Source organism: Enoplosus armatus, chromosome 19 (genome assembly GCF_043641665.1).
Source record: "Enoplosus armatus isolate fEnoArm2 chromosome 19, fEnoArm2.hap1, whole genome shotgun sequence".
Taxonomy (NCBI): Eukaryota; Metazoa; Chordata; class Actinopteri; order Centrarchiformes; family Enoplosidae; genus Enoplosus; species Enoplosus armatus.
Window position 1 is genome coordinate 2300843 of NC_092198.1, and position 25967 is coordinate 2326809.

The 25967-nt window shown below is 42.6% G+C and overlaps 2 protein-coding genes across 2 annotated transcripts in view; both read left to right on the forward strand.

Moving 5' to 3' along the window:
- Nucleotides 1-2648, forward strand: part of myt1la (myelin transcription factor 1-like, a) — a 40941-nt gene extending 38293 nt beyond the window's left edge. The window contains exon 24 of the mRNA XM_070925351.1: nucleotides 2508-2648. Within this exon, the coding sequence (XP_070781452.1) occupies nucleotides 2508-2648 (141 nt within the window). The remainder of the gene's footprint in view (nucleotides 1-2507) is intronic.
- A 4326-nt stretch (nucleotides 2649-6974) lies between these two features.
- Nucleotides 6975-11554, forward strand: e2f6 (E2F transcription factor 6). Its single transcript, XM_070925352.1, has 9 exons — nucleotides 6975-7257; nucleotides 8141-8464; nucleotides 8829-8866; nucleotides 8966-9021; nucleotides 9113-9299; nucleotides 9388-9543; nucleotides 9763-9877; nucleotides 10248-10395; nucleotides 10525-11554. Exons 1-9 carry the CDS (start codon nucleotides 7135-7137, stop codon nucleotides 10560-10562), a joined length of 1185 nt encoding a protein of 394 aa, XP_070781453.1. The 5' UTR covers nucleotides 6975-7134; the 3' UTR covers nucleotides 10563-11554.
- Nucleotides 11555-25967: the final 14413 nt, after the last annotated feature.

Below are 25967 nucleotides of genomic sequence, written 5' to 3' on the forward strand. Positions count from 1 at the left end.
TCACAGAGTTTCACATAAAGAAACGGCCTCGTCTTTTTTCAGTTTGAGTGAACTTTTGACGTCATGTTGTCTCAGTGTAGAAAGAAGACTGGGGCTAATTGGATAATCTCTCTTTAAGCAGTACGTGAACCCGAGTTGCTTGATAACTGGACTCTTCCTGTCCTTATATTCATGTGCGGGATTGCTTCATATCACACAGCAAGAAAAGTGTCCGTCTTAACAAGGAATTTGATCTTCATCCCTCCTGAAACGAGCTCTAAACCCTGCTCACTTTCACTCCTTTTGATTTTTTAGAAGTATATTGCTTTCAGATAACCGCCCGATTTATCCTCAAATGAAATTTTTTCCGCATTCAAAACGGTCGAATTGGTAGAATTTTCCGAGAAATACCAAACTGAATCTAAGGCTCTGTTCACACTGCAGCCTCGTGGGAGACAAGCTAAATAGATCTATAACAATACGATGTGAACTCATCACATCCATTTTCAAGACATGACACTGTTCGTTATTCTCTCCTTTGTCTCGTTGTTATCTCAGGTATGATAACTTTCAGATCTGAGTGAAAGACTTCCAGCCGCAGTGTGAACAGAGCAGCCGGAGGGGAAATGACTTGCTAAGGCGGACGTTGTGTGTTTTTTCTCGGTGTAGCTTATGAAGCCTTGTGACCGCCGCCGTGTGTCCAGCGGGCTAATAGACTTCTCTGTACACCCTCTCCTGTAGAGACCGCTGCCACAGAAAGAGGCCCCAGTAAAGCATAACTGCTGTTTACAGATGCCTCCCAGAGTAAGAGATCCATTTATCCTTTATCCAATTATCCTTCTCTTCTGCACTGTCATCCCCCCCCTTCCTATAACTCCTGTAGCCCACTGTGGCGTCCGCACATCACAACTATCCATTTATACTGCAGTATACAAGAGTGTCACTCAGTCGTTTTTAATAGTGGCTGTAACAAAAACCATTTGACGTAGTTTGATGCCTTTTAGTCAGGAACTGACCCCTGGTCTGTTATTTCTAACAGACATGAAATGCTGAAATCATAATTAATTGGAAGACACTCATGTTAACTGAAATAATTGAACTAATTTAAAAAGGAGACGTCCAGGTCTCCTCTGAGGCTTGGACCTCTGACTTTATGATGCAAATGAGATTCACATGATAAAGCAACAGTTAGAGGAATTAGTTTGGCAGTCGACAGGAAATGTGATGTTATAGTCACAGCTGTGCTAGTTTTAGGTTAACAAACCAGGAGGCAGAGCTGCTCGGGCATCAGAAATAATCTGATTGGTTGAGTTAAACTTCAGTTGAGTTGGTGATCGCAGTGCAACTTAAGTGTCAAAGAAAGTCTTAATACATGTCTATGTAAATAAGAGTGAAATACAGGTTTATAACACAAAGAGTGAAACAACTCCAATTCTGATGAAATAACAAACAAAAATAGTTTCATTTGTTTAAAGGAGGAAAGCAGAGAGAAGTGGTGGCATGAGGCCACGTTGTGAAGGAAATTGACCATTTTCAGGGTCAAAATCTAGAAGTACCATTATTGGACTCTCTCACCAGGTTACAGAGCACCATCTGATGTAAATGTCTTTACGTTTTCTCCAGAAGAGGGTGCAACATCCTGTTAAACAAAACTGATCATTATGATTATTAAGCTTCATTAAAATGTGTATAATTCTGTCTACAATCTATGGGAGACTATGGTTAAGGTTAGAGGAAAGATCGTGGTTAGGGTTAGGCAACTGAAAGGTTAATAAGTTAAGGTCAATAAAAAAAGCAAACATTATTTACAGGTCTGTGATAGGGATGTGGCATAAATCGTGACGATATGTCTAATATAGGCGTAATTTCTCGGGATCCTGGACTAAAAAAAGCACATGCAGGTTAAAAAGAACTGGGCCTAAAATCGAGCCCTGAGGTACGCCACATGAACTGTGCTCATCCAAACAAACAGAAATCACCACCTTTCTAGTAGAAACAAATTAAAATCTGTTTTAAAAACACTGATGCTTGCTGAGGTCGAACTCAACCAATAAGACTACTTGTGAAGAGCACAGCTGCTCTGCGTCTGACAAACATTTAAAACACTAAAACTCCGGCTGAGCTAAATGTAATTACCAGTTGTGTTTCTTTCATCTTCCCATTAACCTCCCATTAGTTTTGAACATCTTGATTTTGTCTCCATATGCTAAACATTAACCTTCCATCTATCCACCAGCTAACCACCCCTCTCCTGAGTTTTGCATGGTTTGGAGTTGCATCGCGTAGACCTTCACAGGCTGAAGTATAGATATTAATCATAATATTAAGACGTAATAAAAAAGGAGTATTTCAGTGAGTGTGTGTAACCGAGCCTTGCTACCCTGATGATGTTGCCTTCCTCCCTTGCTGCCTGTCTTCCAAACCTTTCCCACAATGTTTTACAGAAACTATACTGATTAAACACTCACTCATCTCCTCATCTCCTCCTCTGATTGTTTGTTTCTTCGTGGGTTTCTTTCCCCTCACAGGAGCCAATGAATGAACAGAACTTTGACACTTATGTGAGTACATTGACAGACATGTACACTCACCAGGACCAGTACCAGAGCCCTGAGAACAAGGCGCTGCTGGAGAACATCAAACAGGCCGTTCAGGGTATCCAGGTCTAGCCCTGACTGAGGCCAGAATAACAAATGCAAAGCAAAAACAACAACAACAAAAAAGTCAAAAAGAGGGGAATTGGTTGTTTTTTGCTGCTGTAATCTACCATAGTTCTTTTATTTCTTCTGCTGTTATGCTCTCAACTCCATGGGTATCTCTTTTTTTATTCTTTTGATTGTTGTTGCCTTGCTTTGAAAAACAATTACTGTTCTAAACGAACATTCACGTTTTGTACATTTTCATATGATCTAATATAATGTGATGTACTGTTTATAGCTGCTAATGTATGCACATTCTAGTGTATATGTATGTATTTATTTATTGTAAGCTTGAATCATTTTTTTAATTTTACTGTGATTTACATACATCGATAAACTGGGCGTCACGGGTTTAACGGGGAGCAGGGCGGCGAGCGGGAACGTGAAGAGCAATCATTTTCAGAAGGCTGCTCTCACGAGCTGTAAAGCTGGAGGGTGTTTAACGGATGGAAATTCATTCATTTTTGTAATGTTTGAAAGTGGACCGTGTGGACACTAACATTACTGTAAATCTTTAGCTAAAATTATGAGAAGAACCGATGCTATAAGCAAGAAGATTTCAAACATCATGACACGGAAACTTACTGGTGCAAATCCCATCATCCCCTTCGGAGTTGTTTCGTTTCAAACTGTCCTGTTCTGTCGCTTTTCTTTGTTCATGCGAAGTGCGAAGCGGAAAGACCAACGGCTACAGAAAATGTAGGAGACAATCTGCCATTCTGAATTTCTTTTGATCATCAAACCTTGACTAGCTAATAGGACAACGTGTCAGCAATATTGGTATGATAATATTAAATCGTTTCTTTAGATATGGGATGCAATCTATATGAAAAAAGTTTGGGTATATGCAATTTCTTATGAATAAAACTAGCAAAGAGCTGATAGATCTTTTTACTAACTATAAATGTATTGCGTTTTGTATAAACCTTTTACTACAATCATGTTTTAGGAATCTGACGCGGGTGAAAGGACTTTGGTTCTGTCATGATCGACTTTGCACAGGGACACCTTTGTTTCCATGTTTTGATGTTTTTATTGTCGATTAAGAGGCACTTGGCAGGCGAAAGGATTTGTAGATATGATTTTTCTTTCTAAAGGCTGACGGCTCCACTGGACTTACAGGGTCAAACGTCCCCATCCGTCATTGTATATTGCACTCGTCCTGTAGAAAACGTCTTTCCAATCATGCATCTTATTGTCTGAGCCACAATGGGACATGATGCCAGACGACATGATGACCAAGCAGCACTTTTGTTTTTTTATTATGTTTGATTGTTATTGAAAAGATGAATGAAAACGAGAGCCAGCGGTCGCAACGCGATGTCTGTGCACTGAATTTACCGACTGAGTATTTGATCTGAATCGGCCTTACGATGACATTCAGTCTGATGAATCACAGTACTGATGGAATATGTTTTCTGAACACCGTCGATCATGCATGCACTTTATTGGAGTATGTCAAAGTATTATCATGTGGTAAATGAAGCAAAAACTGTACAGCGAGTTTGTGGAAACTGTGACTTCGACGAGACTTTGTGCTGGTGATTCCTGTTTGAAAGCAACCGGGAACAAATTTCACTGAGTTGATTTGTTATTTAAAGGGAAACTCCCCCTCTGGTCCCCTGACATTGTTAACCTCCTCCACTCCAGTAGATTTTTCTTTTTTAGCATCAAATACATTTTAAAAGACAAACCAAAAACAGGAAGCTGAACCACACTAACAAACCTCCGTGTTACCTTTGGGGTAGCATCGGAAATGCTCCAATTTGAAGCACCTAAACCATAATGCTGCAAATGAGAATTTGAAAACCTAAATCCATCGTTGCATTGGTCGATATGAGAGAAACGTGAGAGACAGCTTCATACAACCTGTAGATAGTTGCTAAATGGGAGGAGTTATTTCTGGCATCCAGGGTTTCGTAAAAAATGAATGGACATGAAACATCCAGTTGAATTATCAATGCAAAAGATGAACAACTATGTTTGAAAATATCTGATTCTTTGATAAAAAGTCAAAGCCTTTGTGCATAAAAGCTGGAGGGTAGAAGTTAACTGCAACTCCCATGATGCATTTTGCGTAGACGCAGCCAATCACAGAACGTGGAGTGGAAACTATAGATTCTGCTTTTTAAAATGCTGCAACTTAGATTGATTCACTTTCGAGTTCTGGTTCAATTCTTGGTGAGTTAGGCAGCCGTGACACTGTGCTCAAAAACATGATTTCTCATGAATGAAATGGAAAACAACGTTTTAACATTGTGTTACGTTACATTATCCAGGAGCATCCTGTGACTGTAAGTCGAGGAAATCATTCAAATAAAATTCAGAAATGGGAATTTACAGTTGGGGAGAAATACTACTTGATAGTTAAAGTTTTGCAAGTCTTCATACCACAATGCGTGGAACTCATTGGGGTCATTTTCATGTAAAGTAACACGAGGCCAGGGATTGCTGTAGCGCTGTGTCAGCAGAGATGGCTAGATACCATTAGGGGGAAAATATTTCATTTCCTAATTTGGATGAAGTGACTATTTAAATTGAAGGAAACTTTCCAAATATATGAAACCAATATCTCCAGTGAAGTGTTGTAACAAGCAGATCAGCACATGTTCTAATGTAAAGACATTTCACTGGAAAATCAAGAGTTAACCATCTACAACTTACACAAAATCGGTGGCTCTGAGGGACTGACCCCGGACACGTGACATTTCATATTTTTTATACTCCGCTAGCACTCTAGTTTTCTACAGGAAAGCAAAACAAACGCCAAACTGCTAACAGGGGGAGTTTTCCTTTAAAGATGGTTCTTCTTTGGACTTTTGCTGCAAAGCCTCATTCCCTGACTTCACATCTCTGTCCAAAGCTTTGTGTCTGCAGCTTCCTGCCAGTAAACTACTGCATTAGATAGACTGACAGCTTGTACTTTTTATTTAGTCAGTTATTCTTACTGATAACAAAGGAAATGGGAGTTAAAGCACAATTCTGCCACTTAAAGACAGTCAATAGACTAGATATTGTAATATCAGATGTAAAAGCTAAACTGTAACTATTTACATAGAGAATCTCAACACTAACACGTGACATGCTAGAATGCAAAAGAAATCCATATGAATATTTGTGAAATCATCAGTTTATGAAAATGTTAGTTTCTTTTCAGCAGTGCATTGAAAAGGGGTTTTTATACAACATTCATTTTCTCCTTTTACCCCTTCTTCTCTGTTACTCGCAAACGTTCAACAGCAGTTTTCTTACCACATGGCATGGGTTTTGTTGGTACTTTTGCTGTATGTTTAAGGTCACGAGTTGCTACGTGATATTTTAATTTGACTTGTGAAGTTTGTACAATTTTTATCATGCTGGTGTTGGCATCTCTTGCTCTGAATAAATCTTGTGTTGCAACACTGGTTACGACCTGTTCTTGGTTTGAATCGAAAGCTGCTGATCAGGAAAGTTAATAACAGTAATGTGGAATACGACATCATTAACCTCTGTGAAGTATTCCCACATGACATTGGATTTGTTGATATTTTACCTGATGAAGGTCTGAGGTTAGTATCAAAGGGAAAATGATGAAGAATCGTCCTTTTCATTACCATATTATTGTTTTATTACTACTGACGCATGAACATTTTAATGTTGTACCTGCTCAGGGGGGAGCTTATTCTCACGTCTATATATATATATATATATATATATATATATATATATATATATACTGTTGGTAACTCAATCTATAACAGTGCATTTTTCACATTCCCTCGTTTAACTCTTTCACAATCTGAGGAAGTTTACACCATCAGATCATAACTTTAGAACATTTTCTATTTTTTTCATTTGGTTTTCATTGTTTGACACAATATTCAATACATAATTTATCAGATTTAATTTTAATACAAACAAAAAGTAATGTAATGGGTGAACACGATGTACATAGATGTAGTAGAGTAAAATGTACATTTCCCTCCCAGATGTAGTGAAGTAGAAGTATAAAGAAGCATCACATAGAAAAACGTATGTCAAGTAAAAGTACCTCAAAATCATGTTAAAAGTACAGCACCTGAGTAAATATTTCAGTGTCTTTCAGTCAGTTATTCTCATGTCAAAATGATTATAATTACATTTATGAATATGTTAACGTGTTTAATAACCACGAAAACCAAACAGTAACAGCTAAATCTGCAAACCTCAATGTGGACGGTAGAGGGCGCAGAATTGGCGCCAACGAGCCCTCTGCTCAAGTTCCCTCCTTTGTTGTATTTCCGGGTTAAAAACACACCCCTTCCGGTCAAAAAAAAAACAAAACAAAACAAAAAAACAACAACCGTGAAACAGGACATAAACAAAACCGGGACAGTCCTCTCGTGGCGGTTGTTTCTGGACGCGGCGGTTATAAGCGGGGCTCGGATGTGCCGTTAGCCCGGGCTGGTTCGGTCTGGGTGCCGGGGGGACGGTTAGCATGGTGAAGTGTGTTGTCTCTGGGTGTCCGAACCGCGTGCTGAACGTTAACGTTAAACGGGGGATTTTCAACCGACCACCGAAGAGGTTCTTCAACTTCCCCAAAGACCCAACGCGGGTCAAGGTACGAACATATGAGTTTAACCAAAAGTAAGACGCGGGAAGCTCTAACGTTATTTATCCTTCTTCCTGACGGCTAACGTCCTGCTAGCATACTCTGTTAGCTAACCTAGCTTAACTGTGTTAAAGACCATTCACATTACTGGCACGTTTTGGCCGCTAGCTAACCAATACATCACTAATAATCACTTTTCATCATTTGTTAGACTGACTTGCTAATTTCCAGGTAGCCGATGGTTTCAGTTAATTTCTACTGAAAACAGTTTAAAGAGACGTGAACATCACAGTCACTTGACAGCTAAGCTAGTTAGAGTTGGTTAAAGTTATGTTAGAGTTAGCTAGTTAACTGAATGGGAGGTAAGTTACCAGCAGGGGCTGTTAGTGAGTTGGGGAGCCAGTGTTTTTTATTATTATTATTATTACTACTCTGGTTGTGTTCAATGCCTCAAATCGTTGTAACATTAAAAGCCTCATGATGCCTCACCTGCACTTCACTCTGAATGTTGTCTGACGATTAAACCTCGAAACAAACAGTAAGAACTAATATTTGGCTCTTTCTTAAATCAGAAATGTGTGAGCCTGTCGAGTCTCTCGTCCCTCGTGACAGTAATGCGGTGTTTTATTGTCTTTTTAAAGTTTTGATCCAAACAACAAAGCCAACCAAAACAAAAACAACATGAACGCTAAAACACAGAAATCTGACAAACAATCGTGCAACTTTGAAAGTGTTTCTGTCCACAGGCTGAAGTGTGTTTACCAGGTTTACAGTTAGAGAAGAGTCCATGTAAATGACATTTTATCCAGAACTTCTGATCGCTCTAAATTATTAATAATAATAATAATAAATGAACTGGGGCTGAGTACAGTAACGCAGTCTCTCTGTTCAGGTATGGCTGGCGGCGCTGAGAGAGACGGACAAGCAGGACTCAACAGAGCAGCATTTAATTTGTGAAGACCACTTCCTGCCGGAGGACATCTCCACCAATGGGGTCAAAAGTGACGCCATTCCCATCATGCCCCCCTACCTGGACGGGCCCATGGGCATGATTAGCCCTTGGGGGGCAGAGTCATCCGAGGAAGAGGATCAGTGGGCCACTGGTGGTGGTGGTGGTGATGACAATGACGAAGATGCTTGTGAAGGTGAAGAGGATTGTCCTGCTTATGTGGAGCCTCCTGCACCAGAACCCCCTGCAGTGGATCCACCACAGCAGGTCAGGAGACTGTTATTCTATCATTATCATCATCATCATCATCAAACATCTCTGTGTTCTTATTCATACGTATCAGAAAGGAGGTCCCAGTCAGGTTTCTTGTCTGGAACCAAATAAAAGTCACTTCATGTTGATTATCTGCTGATACAGAGTTTCTCCTGTCAGTCCTCTCTGTAACTCTGAACTACTTTAATTAATATTTATTGATATAAAGTCTGTCAGTTCATTCAAATATCCAACTACAATAAACTTAAGCAACTCCAGAGATTAAGGCTGTGGACATAACTGAGTGTCAGAAGTTCATCTCTATTAGATGTAAGCAGAGCAGCTTTAACCTGCTCTGTTTTCACTTTCTCGATTCCAGGATCCAGGTTCCAAGAAGACTTCAGGGGCCAAGACGAGGTACACAACCTCTCTGCTGTATTTTACATGAGCTGGACGGAAATCCCACATTTAACTGTATTATATTTACAATATGTTCACGTCTCTTTCTTTCCACAGCGTCAGCCTGCAGCAGAAGACAGAGATGATCCAGAGCAAGAGAGCCAACAGACAGGGTGAGTGTTTCTGTTTTGACATGAACATGTATCTTAGATGTACAAAGAAATATTCTTCCAGCTGTAACTGTGGCTGTCGTCTTGTATTCAGACGTGTCCCTGGGGGTGCTGACGCAGCGTTTCCTGGAACTGTTACTGGCGTCTCCGGACGGCTCGCTGGACCTCAGGCAGGCCACCGTTTGCCTGAAGACTCGCCGGCGACGAGTCTACGACATCACCAACATCCTGGAAGGAATCAGCCTCATCGAGAAGGAGTCGGCCAACAAGTTCAAGTGGATGTGAGTGAACGGATGAAAAGATGCAGGAGGTCAAGAATGAACGTTTAAGCTTTGTAGTAAACCTGCTCTCTGACTGTCGTCTGTCCAGAGGGAGGTGTGAGATCTCCAGCTTTCTGTGGAAGAACCAGCAGAAGTTCCAGAGAGAGTTGGAGAACCTGAAGCTGGTGGAGGACACGCTGGACACCCTCATCAAAAGCTGCGCTCAGCAGCTCTTCGACATGACCGACGACCTGGAGAACGCTGCATATCCTTTCACATCAGCCGGAGCTCAGAGGAGCAGCAGCACTGATGCTAACTGACGTCTTTAGAATAGAGTTCCATCCATAATATGCCAACGATGTGTTTACAGCTTGTTTCGTTGCCCAACAATATTAGACAGTGTTTAATGGCACGTGTGACATGATGCACTAAGGCAGACAAGCAAGCAACCACCTGTCGTAAACTGTCTTTAACCTTCCTGCACGTCGGCCTATTTGACCTACGAGGACATCAGTCAGCTCAGAGCTTTCCAGGAGCAGACGGTGATCGTCGTCAAAGCTCCGGAGGAAACCAAACTGGAGGTTCCTGCACCCACAGAGGTAAAGAACCAGACACGGGACCGTTTTCAGGATCGATCGAGAAGAGAAGAGAAACAAACGATCCTGTATGTGTTTTTGAATAAAATGTATTATGTTTTTCAAAACTTAATGAGCATTTAAAATGAGGATTTTATTGACTTTGTAAAGATGAACGACACTTCTTGTTACTTTACAAGAAAATGTATTCATCAGACCAAAATAATTAAATATTTAGATTTTTTATAGGATTAGAATATGGACATTTGTGATGTTACAGATCTCAGTCCATGTAGATTTTTCTCCTGTAGCTGATACGTTCAGGAGATGGACGAGATGAAATCATTAGGTTGACTCAGGTTGTGTGTGTGTGTGTGTGTGTGTGTGGATGCAGGACAGCATCCAGGTCCACCTGAAGGGGGGGAGGGGTCCCATCATGGTGCTGACCTGTGACGTCGGGACAGGAGACGTGGCTGCAGAGAAGAGCGGCCGCTTCGTGACGCTGGAGGAAAGCCGGATAAAGACGGCAGCGCTGCACACAGGTAACGAGAAAACACATGAACATACAGACTGAAGCTGATTCACGTCCTCACGCCACTTTATTTGTCCTCAGTATTGTGAATTGTGTTTAATGTGTATTGTTGTCTTTCATTGTGGTGCTGTTGTTGCAGAGTCCTCGAGTCCGCAGAGTGCCGTGCAGAGTGCATAGCCACCAGCTGACCACCAGGAGGCGCCAGCCGTCCTCACGGTTCAGACACACGCCTGGAAACATGACGGAAGCCTGAAGAGATAAAAACACAGTTCAGGCTGGAACGTGCGGTACAATATTTAAGTATGAGTCAGCCGATATGTTGACATCAGCTGAAACAAACACCAAAATCATCAAATCCAAACTGATCAGGAGACGTTTTGAATGGAAATCAACATGGAAACACGATTCATGGATCCCTTTCATTTGGAAAAGTGCTTCTTTATTGAACTCCTCGTGATCCTGGACCCGTTCAGAAGAACCCGGTGGCTCCGCTGAGCTCTCCGAAGAGAAATCATGTAAACGCTGAAGGTGAAGATGAAGACATTCGACCGGGATGTTTGTAGCTTTATTTTGTGTGAGAGATGACGGAGAGGAGTGAATGAGCCTGTTTGTTAGATGTGTGTCGACTGCAGAGAGGCTTTGTATCATATAACACCATCAGTTCGCTTTCTGTATAATATTTTACTCCTTTGTTTAGATTTTATGTTTGTTTTTGATTTAAAAATGTTTTCATCTGGGTTTGAACTTTTGGGGGAAACACCTCAAAGATGCTGTTGTCAATAAAAAAACCTCATATGAGATCCTGCTGAGGTTCCCTTTAGCAAAACACTGCATCGTTTCCTGGCCGCTGGTCTTACAGTAGCCCACCTGAGTGACAGATTAGGAAAACAAAACTTTATTAAGTCGGTATGTGACCTGCGTGATGGACACGAGGGCGGTGCCAGGGCGCGACTTCACTCACAAGACAAAACATTGTTTTCTTGCTTTGTCATTTATCACGGACAAATACCTTGAAGTTGTTAAACGAGAAACCCGGGGAGTGATTCATACTGTAGGAGCTGTCGGCTGTGACGGAGCTGAATCATCATCCCCGTTTCAAAGCTGCAAACAATGAAAGACGCACTGTGAGGGAGGATTTCCCTCCACGTCTGGAACAATAAACCATTCATTTAAAGGAAATATGAGCTTCATATTAAAGGAATGATGAGAATAGAGCTTTACTATTATGAGTTATGGAAACAAAGTTCAGGTTGATTCTGAAGTTCACTGACTGATTGATGACATTGATCAGATATTTTACAATGCAGGATTAAAGTGATCTTACCTCTTCTCAACACCACCACCCAGTGGACAGACTGCATCACTGCATCACGATAAACACTTCAGCTCCCCATCGAGAGAGAATCTATTTCTCCAAAAATGAAACACAATTCCTGTTCTGGGAATTTTAAAAAGCTTCTCCACAGTCAGAGCAGGAAGTAGGCTTTGATTTCCTCACAGGACTGAGGAGGTAGACTCGTCTCATCTCTCAGAAACATGCATGAGGAAGAGGCTGCTTTCCTCCCACGAACAAACTGAATATGGAACAGACGGTAACAGGAAATGATACTTGATTGTCTCTCATTTTGCCTGTGGACAGGAACATTATGGCTGCCAGGCACTGTGTGTGTGTGTGTGTGTGTGTGTGTGTGTGTGAGCGCTCAGATACTGTTTCCCATGAGTTCCACCACAACATTCAAACCTCAAGCCGAACCCTGCAGCCAAACTGTGGCCGAGTCCTCCCAGAGTCTCTCCTCCAGCTATCAAACTGTCAGAGCGGCCCCCAGAGCGCTTTGAGCCGTCTCAGGTTTCAGGTTTCAGGTCCTGTAGGTGACGCTCTCATGCTGACAGTGACGGGAGCAGAAGAACCAGCCTCAGCCATCATCATCATCATCATCACCACCACCAACTTTAAAAGAAACCAACAGGGAAGAGGGAAAGTGGTTAAAGCCAACCTGACCTGGAGGGACTGACACCAGGCAGGTGACACAACAAGACAAAAGCTGAAAAATGAATGAAATGCAGCTGTTGTCAGTCTCCAAACAAAGTTCAGCTTGTTTAGTTTAATTAATATTTGTTTTTTATTTTAGTAGACGGCCATGCTAGCAGCTGCTGTGCGGTGCTTTGAGCTAAATGCTAACATGATACCAACGTTGGTATGATTTTAATCCTGTTTTAACGGTTAGCATGCTAACATTTGGCTCAAGGTGCGAAACACTAAATGTAAAAGATTAAAACTTTGATTGTAGTTAAACTCTTAATGGGGCACTCTCATTTTTTTCATCAAGGTCTAGTTTACTCACCACCGCAAGTTTGGACAGACGTGGACATTTACCAGGCAGAAAAAAGACAAGTCTAAAAGAAGACGCTGTGTTTTTTCAGCCTGGCCGTATTAAAGCAGAAACAGCCCTTCAGATATATCAGATTGCCGTTCGATGACAAACTGACCAAACGTCAGAATAGAATCCGTCTCTGTCCTGCCAAAGTGTTTCCAGTAAGCCTCATCAACTAACCACATAAAGTGCTTTATGAATGGGTTAAAATAACACTACCAAGCATATGTTCAAGCTAAACTCCCCCCTCATGTATTTTTTACTCGTAATTGCACCAAAACCAGACAAAAAAACCCTTTCTGAATTGCAGTTTTACAGTGTTTTCATTCTGTTTTTATTGGTCTTGGTGACTCTGGGAGTTCCTGCAGTGACGCTTTGAAGCTCCGAAAACACACTGAAAACATGTTGAGACACACTTGGCGTCGACATTTCTGGCGTCGGTTGAGGGAAACTGACCAATCTGCGTGTAACATGGAGGCGGGTGGCTTCCTATTGGTTTGGCACAGTCGGCCCGAGTGAGTCTGAACTCGTGATCTTCGAGGAAAAAGATGGAGGAGAACCAAGAGTCCTCTTTTTATATCACTTTCTGTTAACTACTACATGAATGTGACTGTATGTTTTTTAGATTCTCTTCTTTCAGTGGCACCTACACAGTTTCTGTAATAGTGAGAATACTGGTTCGTTTAAGGTTGAACAGACGCCAGGCGTGCTGCAAATCTGATGAAGTGACTAATGATGGAATTAAAGTACTTGACTTCAGTCTGGGTTCATCCACTCAGTCTGTGGAGCACTTAACTGTAAATATAGCTGCTTTGTTCAGAGTGTGTACGTGCAGAATGAGCGTTAATTGTCAAATTACCAACATAAAAAAAACATGGAAGAGGTCAGAGCAGAGCAAATGGAAGAAAATGACAAATTTAGAGCAAATTTTAACCGCTTTTCCAGAAAATCAGCAAAAGAAAATTCAAATGAATGTGCAAATTGAAACTGAAGTGGCAGAAATGCACTTAATGTTGTGGAACGAACAGTGAGAAGATAAATCTTTATTTAAACATCGAACAATACAGAAGACAGAAAATATAAATACGGTGATGAGTTACCATCAAAAGATGCATTTTGCTCTTCTAATCATTCGTATGTTGCTGGAAATCTTGTGTTTGCAGCACAGCTGATAGAAGAACAGGTTTATTCACACACACACACACACACACACACACACCGTGTGGCAGCTCGGTGTGTAGCTGGGTGTCGGCCATGACGCGTGCTGATGGGTAACATGTTGCATCGCAGCGTGACTTTCTGAAACAGCAGCGGGTTGCTCAGAGCTGATGACGCCAATCAGGACTATGAATAACACACACACACACACACACACACACACACACACAGAAAGGAGTCCACCTTGTGCGTCACACAGATTATAAATGCCAGCAGCCTCTCTCTCCCCCCACGTTCATGTCTTTCCTCTCTCTCCCTTCTCACACTCCGGTGAGGGCTGCGGTGTCGTCATCTGCCCTCATGTTGTTGGATGAAAAAGATTATTTAAAGAATTTCTCCATCTTTTCTCCCACGACGAGCATCCAGAGGAGCAGTAGTCAGTAATCTCTGACCGGTGTCCGACGTTGCATCGTACACGGTAGAAAACATGAACTCCAGCTGATGCTTGTTCTCGTGTCGTCTCCTGAAGCTGCGATCCCGCCGCTCAGTTTCCTCTCATGACGTACGAATGACTTCCTGCAACCTTGCAGCTCATCAGAGAGTCAGACAGAACAACAGGAGGGAAACTCACTTCTTTACTACCTGCCAGTTTCATATTGTTTTAGTACACAAAGTGTATTTGTACGAACAGGAAATGACAGACTGCGACTTTAGAATAACTCAAGTTTGTCCTGAAGATTAAAACTTATTTTTGTCTGTTTTCTCTGGATGAGACGCTAAATGTAAAGCCTTTATTCTCTGTGGGGGTGTCCTCACAAGACCAGTGCACTGTCAAGAGTCGATCCTCATAAGAATAGCTTAACTTGACCACACACACACACACACACTGAGTCAGGCCTTGGCAGAGTCATCATTCCTGTCACAGTCTCTCCACGAGCTCTGGCTCTCAGTGTAACACCGGACAGTGTCAAGGTACAAACGTGTGTGTGTGTGTGTGTGTGTGTGTTGTTGTGTACTGTGTGTATAAGTTGTACAGTCTGCACACTATGTGCACATGTACTTAGATGTGTGTGATGGTGTTCCTTCTTTTCTTAATGTGATGAGCACAATAAATCTTCTGCAGGACACACACACACACACACACACACACGTTTCCCAGAATCACAGCAGTTGTTGCTCCAGCCACAACTCAACTGCTGCAAGGCATTGTGGGTAATGTCACTCCTGTAAAGACCCAGTCTGCACACGCTCAGTCTGGCAGCGAGGGGGGCGAGAGGAGTGTGTTTATTGTCAGGATAATAAATCACAGAGACTTGCAGGACGTCCTGAAGGTGAAAACAAGCGTCACTTACTTTATAGACAGAACTTAAAGGAACATTGCGGTTTATCTCGGCAGCTTTGGACTTCGTTTCCATTGGTTAGGATACGGTTCTTCTGGCTGAGTTACCTGCTGAGATCTGGGTTAAAATATCCAAGTTGTAATAAATCAGCAACATCACAACTGTTTCTTCCTCCAGTCCTCGCTCGTCCTTCAGCTGTCTCTTTCTAACACACACATTCATGTCTGTCAGCTGATGAGTGTAAATACCAGATTCCACCGTTTCCTGAGAAGAATATGTTGGATGGTCGGATAGTTTCGGAAACTGTCTTTGACACTTTCGTCTTTACATTTGTTGGGACAACGTTTCGTCTGAAGCACACTGGGCCCTTTAGGGTGACTGAGACTGAGGCCTGAAAACAATATTAAGAGTGGAGTTTTAAGCTCACTCTTGAGTTGACCTTTCCATAAATAACACATGCACACACAAAAACAACCCAAATATCATATTACTTACTTTCCACGTACCTTTGAACTGAAATAAACACTAACGTCATCCGGTACGTGACGATCCGCTCAGTGACCATATGTTATTCACAGCTTTAAATAGTGCAGAACCTTTTGATATTGTCTAAGAGAGTAGAGAGTGTATTTTTGGCCGCCATGTTGGACTGGCACCATCCCACCTCGGCTGTGATGAACAGTCTGGATGATGGGAAGCCGCCAACGTGGCCACCTGGAGGACACCCAGATGGAGAGGATCCTGAGAGACTAAACAGATCTCAAGTCTGTTGTGGACAGTGTCATTAAAAAGCTTTAGATGAGGCCTGTAAACAAATATTCCATCTCCAGGTAATGTGCCACAATGTTGTATACTTTATATATTTATTATTGTTTTTCACAGCTACCACAACACGCTCAGGAAGTTATACTCGCTGTCGTACAGCTGAAAACTCTTTGTTATTATGTATTTCAGGAACAAGAAATGGTACAAAAACTGCAAACTTGTATGGAGTCACACACACAAAACAGTATTATAATACATGTAGACGCCTGAAGTCCAGTTAATCAGTACGACTAAAGAAGCATCGCAGCAGAGTTTTCAGGTGCATTTCCAAACGTAAAAGAAGAAGCTTTTCTGCGTGGTGAGACGGAGACTGGTGTAGGGGAGACCCAGGCGGAGGAGCCTCCAGATGAGGCTTGACCCGCATCCTGCAGTATCTGCACCATCATCTTCCTCTCTACATCCCTCCAGCCTCCAGCTTCTGATCTGCTCTGGTACTGACTGAGACTAAAGTCTTCATCATCCTGCAATAAGATGAGAAACACACACCGCGCATGCTGCTAATGCTAGCTAGCTAGTATGTTACATTATGCTGCTATTTAGCATGCTAGGTGTCATAACCAGATTGGTTGTAGAAAGTGGAGGATGGCGAACACTGTAATTGAGTTCTTTAACCTGCAGTAACTGATTTTTTTGCCACTTGGGGGCAGCAGAAACACGCCGTGAACGCTGACAAATCATCATCACCTTGATATGTCATAAGTTGATATTTATGGCGAGCTTGTTAGCAAACTGTTGCTAATTTACAAACAGCAGTTACGGGGTTTAGAGTTGTGCTTGTACGCAGTGAAACGATGCCGAGAGTGAACCAAAACAGGGAAGCTGCAGCCGGACGGATAAACGATGAGCTGAGAATCCCTTTAAAGCTCTGTAAAGCAGAGAGGAGCTGCAGCTTTACCGAGAAAACAACATTAATGCACAGCCACGACCGTTTGGAGCAACGTTAGCTCATAAAACCCAGCAGGAGTTTGTTGCGTATGATTTGAATAATCAGACTCCATGAAGAAATGCATCGTTTCATAAAAAGCTGAAACACACGATACTGTAAAAGTGTGGAGACGTAGTGCCAGCTGGCAAGACACACACTCACAGGGGCAACTCAGCGGCTCACCATCTGCAGGCGGACCGCTCGGTCTTTAGCCGTCCCCTGTCGGAAAGAGGATTTATGAAAATAAAATGAATTTCATAGAGCAGAATTTTGTGGTTTTGTCACAGCCCAGAGAAGAAGTCTAGCCTCTGTTAAAACTGGACTAAATCTAATTGAAAAGTTTACATTTGGTAGATTATAACCTTTATTTTAATGGCATATAATAATATTTTCCACAAATCCTTTACACACGTGTTGCAGCGATGTCAGCTCTCCACTACCTTGTTTGTCAGCTTGTCTGCTTTTGAAAATGATGATGATGAAGAGTTGTATGGTCCTTTAACACGTCAGCGATCGAAATGTTTGGATGCAACGTGCAGAACAGCTGAGTGTTGTTCCTCCCGGTCACCACACGAACCCACGTGCATCACTTCTGTTTAACCGCTCACATGGAGAGCTTTGGTCTCGTGATTTAAGATGGAAAAAAAACAAACAGGTTTTAATCAAACGTACGGCCGATAAATAACAAATGTTATCTCCACGGGGGGGGGGGCGCTGCGGCTCTGCACCGGCTGCTAACTTCCACCACAAACAGGACGGGAAGTTCCGGTAAACAACCAGCAAATATACGGCAGTAAACAACTTATCTGCGTCCACATCTGGTACTTGTTAGACACACACACACACACTCTGTGGTGATTCACTAACTACACCTGTTGTTCCTGTAATTCAACCCAGAGTTGGAGTAAAACAAAGAGACAAGCAGCAGTTTCTGCTACCTGGAAGTCGTTGGCTGGTTTGAAAGTGAGCGCTCTCGTTCTTTTAATGCTACTTTCATGTTTGAGGTGTGGTTTCGTCCCCTTGATGAAATAATGTTTTTGGTCCCAGTGTCCCCATGACTCAGGGTGCTTCATGGGCTCTGACTTTCTTGATGCCCTTCCAGGAAACAGAAGGAAAACAACATTTCTCATTTCTTCCAAGTGACCACATCTCTGGGTGCAGTACCTCCGCCTGCCGACAGGGGGCAGTGCGCCACCGTGGTCACATCAGCTCTTCCTCTCTCTTCTTTCTCTATTCTTATTTTTTGACATAATAGCGAGGAAGACCTCTTTGTTTTTCATCCTCCCACCTTCCTTCTTACGTGGTTTCTCACAATTCTCTCTGTTCTCTCGTGCCTCTTCTTCGTCTTCTCCTCCTCCTCCTCCTCACATCATCTCGTCTCCTTTTGTTTTGGAAATAATAGGAGGAAGACTTTTGCTGTTTACCTTCTCGTCCTCCAACATGAAGAGTTTCCACTCGTCCGTCCTTCCTCTCGTCTCCTTTCACCTCCTCACCGAGTCTTTCTTCCCTTTTTCCACATCGTTCTTCAAATATCAAGAGGTTCCATTGTCCTCTCGTTACCTTTTGTCTTCTCTCATTTTGTCCTGTGTAACATCAGTTCGTCTCATCTCTCAGATTATAGGACAAAGGTTATCTGGGTTCGTCCTCTCCTCCACTCCCTTCTTCTTCTTCTTCTTCTTCTTCTTCTTCTTCTTCTTCTGTCCTCTCCTCCATCTCACCACCTCCGCACAGAAAGGCAGAGGATGTTCTGTCTCGTCCTCTTTCACTTCCTGTTCTTTTTCCATCGTCCTTTCTTCAGCTTCCAGCTTTTTTCTTTCACCTCGTCTCTCTTCTCTACTGCCAACCTCTTCTCCTTCTACCTCTGTAAAAACATATATCTCACATTATCTTCTGGCCTCCACTTGTCTGACCTCCTTTGTCCTGTTAATTCAAGAAGCTGCTAGCTTCCCTGTCTCCTCCCTTGCTCTCCTCCTTACCTGTCCTTCGCTCTTGTGCAGTGTCCTCCTTTGTCTTATGTTTCCATTGTGTTTTATCTGCTTTCTGTCTTCTCATTTTTTTTTTATCTCATCTATCATCTCTACTGCTCTCGTCTTTCATCCTGTTCTACTGTTTTAGGACGGTGTTCTGAGTTTGTCCTCTTCTCTGCTAGTCGCCTCTTATTCTATCTCCTCCCCTGTTTTATTAAATATTATATATAAATATTATCCTTTTTGCTCCTTTCTGTTTTAGCATCTCATCTGGTCTCCTGACCTCCTCTCTTCTTCTTCTTTGTCCTGTTAATTTAGAAAAATGAACTCTCGGCTCATTTCACTTCCTCTCCTCTTTAAAGACTGAAGAATTAATTTTAGAAATGTTCCTGCTGGCATCTCCCTTAGAAAAACAACAACAAATTGAGATAGCTCAATTTAGACACACACACACACACACACACGCACACACACACACACACACACACACACACACACACAGGAAGTTTTTTTTTTTGTTAATTCCACCTTTTTTTCCCTGGCAGCTAAAAATGGAAAGTTGTTTATTCCAATGAACAGATGCCTCCATGACACACACACACACACACACACATGCACACACACACACACACACGCACACACACACACACACACACACACACACACACTCAGGTCCGTGTGTTTCCCAGTGAGCGATCAAGCTGCTGCGTCTCTCTGCGTTTGATGTGACGTTTCTCCTCCTGCAGGGAAGATAACTGAAACTACTCAGACCTCCTTCTGAACACGAGAAAATGGATCTGTGCACGTTTTAAAGCCTTGGCGGGGACGTTAGATCGCTTGGAGGGGCTGGGGGGAGGAGGGGGGGGGGGGGGGGGGGGGGGGGGGCGTTAGACTAAACCATTTTTAGGCCAAATTGATCCTTTGTCAAGTCTCGCCTCTCCTCTGCGCTCCCTGGTTACGGTTGCTAAGTAAGACAAACAATAGCCTCAGAGAGTCTGTTTCCATTGAAAACACCTGTTGATTTAATTGACTCGTATTTCTAGTTGTCCTCATTCAGCCAGTCCTTTTAAAAATGTGGTCTGAGTGTCTCCGGTAGAGACCAGAGACTGAGCACCACGATAGTCTTCAGGGGACCGCTGAACACCCATTGATAATATTTCTCCCATCGACAGATTAACCACAGAAATCAACCTGCGACGACGTGTCAGAGTTTAGAAAGATTTGTGCAGTTGCTGCCCGACAGATGCTACATGACTTAACGAAGCCTCGCCCAGTCACAGTCCACGTCACCCGTCTTTTCCTCACAAACACATTATTCATGTGGTTCTCCCTGGAAATGAAATACAAACTGCTCAGACGACGTCCTATTGAATGACTACATCCAAATAATGTGCTAAATAGAGTCTCATGAGTAAGAAACAAATCAAACTGTCGTCGCCAGTGAAAAGATTTATAGGATGCAGCGAGTACAAGCCACCACCTTATGAATGAGCTAAACTTCACCTGCAGGAATCACGTTAGCGACACGCCGCTTGTCCTATTCGCTGGTGTTCACGGCCGTCAACGCTCCCGAGAGGCCACTTTAGTCTCAGAGAATATCCAAGTTCTCAAAACCACATTGAAAGAAGCCAGGTTTTCCAGGCAAGTCCCACAGGGAGGAGACTGTGGGACAAACCCAGAACACTGTGCAGAGATCCTCCAGGAGAAGCTGCAGGAAATAGCTATGAGGCAGACGTCTGAGCTACTTCAGACTGCGACCGCTGCGACCTGGACGCAGGTAAGTGGCAGCGAGAGTCCAGCCTTTACATAGTGTGTAAACTGGTTTGACAGACAGCAGAAAGTCTCTTTTATTCAAACGTTTCTCGTGCAGATTTCACTTTAACAGTCAACAGTCGAAGGCTACTACACCATCTCTCTTCAGTCAGCGCTGGCTCGGCCTCGCATGCATGACTCACTTCTCCTTCAGGACCTGTTTCCTCTTTGTCTCTTTTCAATGAAGAAGAATCAAACTCCCCGTTTCCTCTCTGGATGAAAAAGAATCTTTAGTTCAACTCTATAATCTGATTAAAAGATCTAGTGAAAGACTCTGAACAATAAAACACATAAAACTCTGGAAAAAAAAGTGACGGATGAAGATACAAGAAGTTATTTATTTAATATAACATCAGTATTTTCAGGGGGAAGGTCTCATAATCCATCAGAATTCACAGACCGTTCACTTTGTGACTGGAAACATGAACTCAGAGCGTTTGGACTCGAGTCACATGACTTCATCAGGTGACTTCAAACTTGATTTGAGGAAATCAAAACTTCGACTCGTGACTTCACTCGGAGGCAGCGAGGAAAAGGACCTAAAGGCAGAAAAGTTCAGTGATTTTAAGGGTAAAGTTATTTTTCTAATTGTGGAATGAGGAACAGGTGAGCAGGTGGAGGAAGGCGTCAGGTGACGGGGACTGGCGGGAGAGTGTGAGGGCATCTGGTGGATGGATGGAGAATTGCAGGCCGAGGGTCAAAATGAAAACAACTAAACTACGACTGGACTGGTTTTTTTTTTACTTTTGGTTTAGATTTTATTCGGCTGTTGGAGTTTAGTTTATCTGTTCTCATGTGGTGATGAAGGAGCTAATATTATAAGATGATGTGACCTTGCACGGTTTTTAAACTTCATATATATTCATAAAGTGCGTTACAGGAAATGACAAACTGCAACCAGCTTTTCTTATTTTCAAAAAAGCCAAACTTGACTTTAATAAGATAAATGAGATGGAAAGTGATCCAAGCCGGCAGGATATTATGAAAATGGCAGCACCATCGCCAGAGGCTTTTGATTGGTAATTATAATGCTGAAACAATAATCGCTGGCAGATGACGTTAGATTACCTTTAGAAGCTCAACTCAAACGGTAAAAATGGTCACACTGAAAAGTCAAAGTTTATATGAACTACATGTTGACGTTAAACAGTGAATGTGCTGCTCGGTGGATCTTCTAAAAGCTGGCAGGAGGAGAAAACCCGGCTTTAGCTTTAGAGTTAATTACAGCAGCTCTGCAGCTAAACGTGGTATTCCCTGTTACACACACACACACACACACGGGGCGTCCCACCACAGGCTGTTTGCTACTAACCGTTAAGGCATGTAAACAAGCCTATTTGGGTGACACACAACCAGAAATAAGAGCTTTCCCAGGGTGCACTCGGAGATCTGTCCCCTGGCGGTCTGACAGTGTGGCGGCGATAGCGTGAGTTTGCAGAATAACTCCCAGTCGTGAAATGATACGCTCGGCGACATGCATAATTATCGCCTGCGAAACGCTTCATGATAAATCAGAATAGTCAGTGTGTGAGATAAGGACCTTTTTAAGATCTGGTGTTCCCCAGAAAACTGCTGCTTTTTCATGTCTATTTTTATTTTTGTCATGCGAGTCGGTCTGCTGCCGAAATGCTGAAAAATGAAGAATCTACGAGTTTCACGTTGACTCCATGTTGTTGTTGGGTTTGAGCTGCTGTCACTAAGTTAAAGTCCAGCTGAAACTAACTTCCATGTTTCTTTGATCACGATTGCGCCCCCTGTGTTTCTAACCAGCCGGGGTTCCTGTGAGTCTCCGTCCACGTAGAAGGAGGACTTCTTTTCCAACAGCCAATTAAATCATTTCACTTCAAGCCATATTTGCATGAAGCAGTATCGTCATGGAAACACTGTGTTACTTTAAACAACAAAACACATTCGCTGTCCTGCTAAAGGCTCCTTCTTGTCTAACTTACAAACATGGACATGTCTTCTCAGTCTTTAGGCTAGTTAGCTAATTAGCTGGTTAGCAGTGAACGGCTTAAAACTCACCTGCAAATGTCTGCTAGCTGCTGGTCCGTAAGCTCGCAGCGTGAGCCGTGCTATTCCTCTCCAGCACAGCAGAGGGCGCTGTGGACACAAGCACAGCATACACAGGGAGGCCGCTGTAGAGGAAGAAAGACTGCGTGCTGTCATCTCATTGCTTCTTTGTTCTTCTCATCTTTATAAACAGGTTTTCTGATGATTGGTGTGTTTTTGAAGGAGTGATTGGGTGGGGGGGGGGGGGGGGGGGGGTCCCAGGCAACAGCCCATATCCTCTTCAATGCCATTGCTAACAAAACAGCGTCCATGGCAACAGTTACCAGTGCAACTCTGTTTGCTATGTCACTCATTCACGACTCCCTGTACAATAGACGCTAAGTAATAGAGATACTTCACCATCATCATCATCATGGTGCATCATCTCTGACAGGTGTAGAGCGATACAGTGGTGCATTGCATTGTGGGATTCTTAGTTAGTTAGTTTTGTTTTAAATATAACTAAATACAATAATAAAACTGTTGGAATATAACATTTCCAGGAGATATTAGAGGTGTTAATCTCCTGCAGCCTGAGCAAAGACTTCTGATTGATCAACAGAATGATTGATTGTTTGATTGACTGGCTTATAGGAACTTGTTTGTACAATCTGTCTGCACACTTGCATGCAAACAACATGCAGACGCACCTACAAACACGGACTCAGAGGCAGCGCCACACCTGAACACACAACAGCACAACACATTCGAGTCTCTGGGGACGTTTCCATACGCTCGCAGCGCTGAACCACGAAGACTGCACTCACACTCACACCTTGCAAACCAGCGATGAAAGCCATTCCTCCAAACGCTAATCAGGACCAAAATAACTCGCTTGATCATCTCCTATCAAAGGCCACGGGACTCACCGGCACGTGGACAGACTGACAGAATAAATGTAAGTTGACACCAACCCAGTTGTGTCAACAACAAAGACAAAAAAAAAAAAACACCACCAAAAAAAGTCGACAGGTAGACATATGTGGGACATGGCTAATGACAGGGACTACATTAAAATTAGAAATAAGAGTCAGACAGGGAGAGGGTGAAGACAGAATAAAGAAATGAATACAGTTGGAGTCATATGTGGTGAAGACTTATTAGCTGACCTCGTTTCAAAGAGTGTTTTCAAATAGATCGTTCGGTTTGAATCAGTGCTGCCGCTTCTACTGACACTCCTACCGCTGCAGCTACTACCATTATTTACTCTGCGTCGTTACCACTTGTGTTACTATTGACATTACTGTAAGTAGGAGCTATTAATCATATATATATATATATATCAGAAATGATCCTCTAGCTTCCTGAAGCCCCTGAAGGGACACGATGTTGGACGTGTTTGATTGACAACTGAGACAGAACGTGAACACATTTGCAGATATTAATGTGTGACGATACAAACGTGGTGGTAAATTGCTGTTTTTGTATGCGATGTGTGTATTTTTATTTTCTTTTTTATTATGGAATGGCCAATCTCCTTCACACTGTAGACGCTGCTCTTCACCACTGAACCCTTGTTGTTGTTGTTGTTGTCCAGCCGTGGGTATACATGGATTCAACAGCCGTCTCTTTAGCGTCCCTAGCGCCGCGACAGTTGCGCGATCCTTCACCGGCTTCCCACCTACCAACGCTGCAAAATGCGTTCGATGGGTCGAACAGCTAAAACAGAAGCTCTTCAGTACATTTGGACAAAATGTCGCCACTAAAACACGATGAAAACTGTAAAAAAAAAAAAAAAAAGCAGAGACAAACAAATTATCCTATTCATATTTATTTGAAAACAACAATCCATTTTTTCCACTTCTACTGCGATTCCTTGTTGCAACTGGGTTCATACATGATATTTGTATTAATTCCACAGAACACCATCACAAAAGTTACCCTTTTATATGCACGTTTACCTTTTTTTTTTTGTCCTTTTTTTTTTTTTTTTGTATTGTTGTCATTTCTAAACGATGACTTGTGCTTTGATATCTTTGAAAGAGAGAAAGAGATTTTTTTTTTTTTTTTAAAGACATCATTGTCGTCATGATAAGTGTACATAACAGAGGGAGGATCGAAATAGAAAAAAGTCGTAAGAAGAGGATATACTGGTCGAATACACACCGATACAGAATACAGAGATACACACTCACATTGCAGCCTGCCCGACTCCTCCCAAAACTGTCAAAAGACAAAAGAGTTGTGCCACTGAAATCACCACAACCCCCAGCTGCTCCCTTCTTCTCCTGATTTTAGGATTTCTAAGTACGCTTATTGTTGCCTTGCAACAAATACACTCCCTGCTGGTGAGCAGAGTTTTGGCTAAATATTGCTTAGCTACACAAAAGATATCCAGGAGAGGAGGAGGGGTCACAGGGGGGGTCAGAAAAGCAGTGCAGAAAGCCTCAATGTCACAACTGTTAAATGTATTATTATCCTTATTTTTTCAGACAGTTTTTGGGGTTCAGAGCTCAGAGCAGATCTCCTCCTAAACACGTCCACTTCAATCAAAGTTTGCTGCAAAAAACTGACCAGGGTGCCGAGACTTCCACTGCAGAGATCCTAAGAAATATAAGGTGCATTTGTCAGAGAGTTTGGTGTGTGTGTGTGTGTGTGTGTGTGTCCCCAGAAATGACGCCATTAAATAAGAGTTTCGGTGGGTTGATTGCCATGGCCACAATGTGCATCAATGCCAAAACAAATGTGTATATCTATGTGTGTGTGTGTGTGTGGGGGGGGGGGGGCTGACTGAATATTTACATGGACTGGAATGTTTTCCCCGTTCAGATATCCGACGAATAAAACTGGATTCAAGTGAAGTTGTTTTTCAGAACGTGGAGCTGCCTTTGATCAGCGAAGCGCTGATGGAGGCGTTGTTGGGGAGGAATATGGGGCTGGGGGTGTGGAGGTGGAGGTGGAGGTGGAGGGTGGTTAAAACCAACAATTGAGCAGAATGCCACGGTGCAAGAAGGCATGTTCATTCACTTAATGCTGAGAGAAAATCTGTGCCTCGTAAAAACAAAAACAAGAAATAATACCACGGAAGAAGGTAAAAAAAAAAAAACCCAGGAAAAGTCACAACCAGGGAGGACAGGCAAAGAGCAGCGGAGAAAATGTACAAGCAAACTACCATAACCTTAATGTGAATG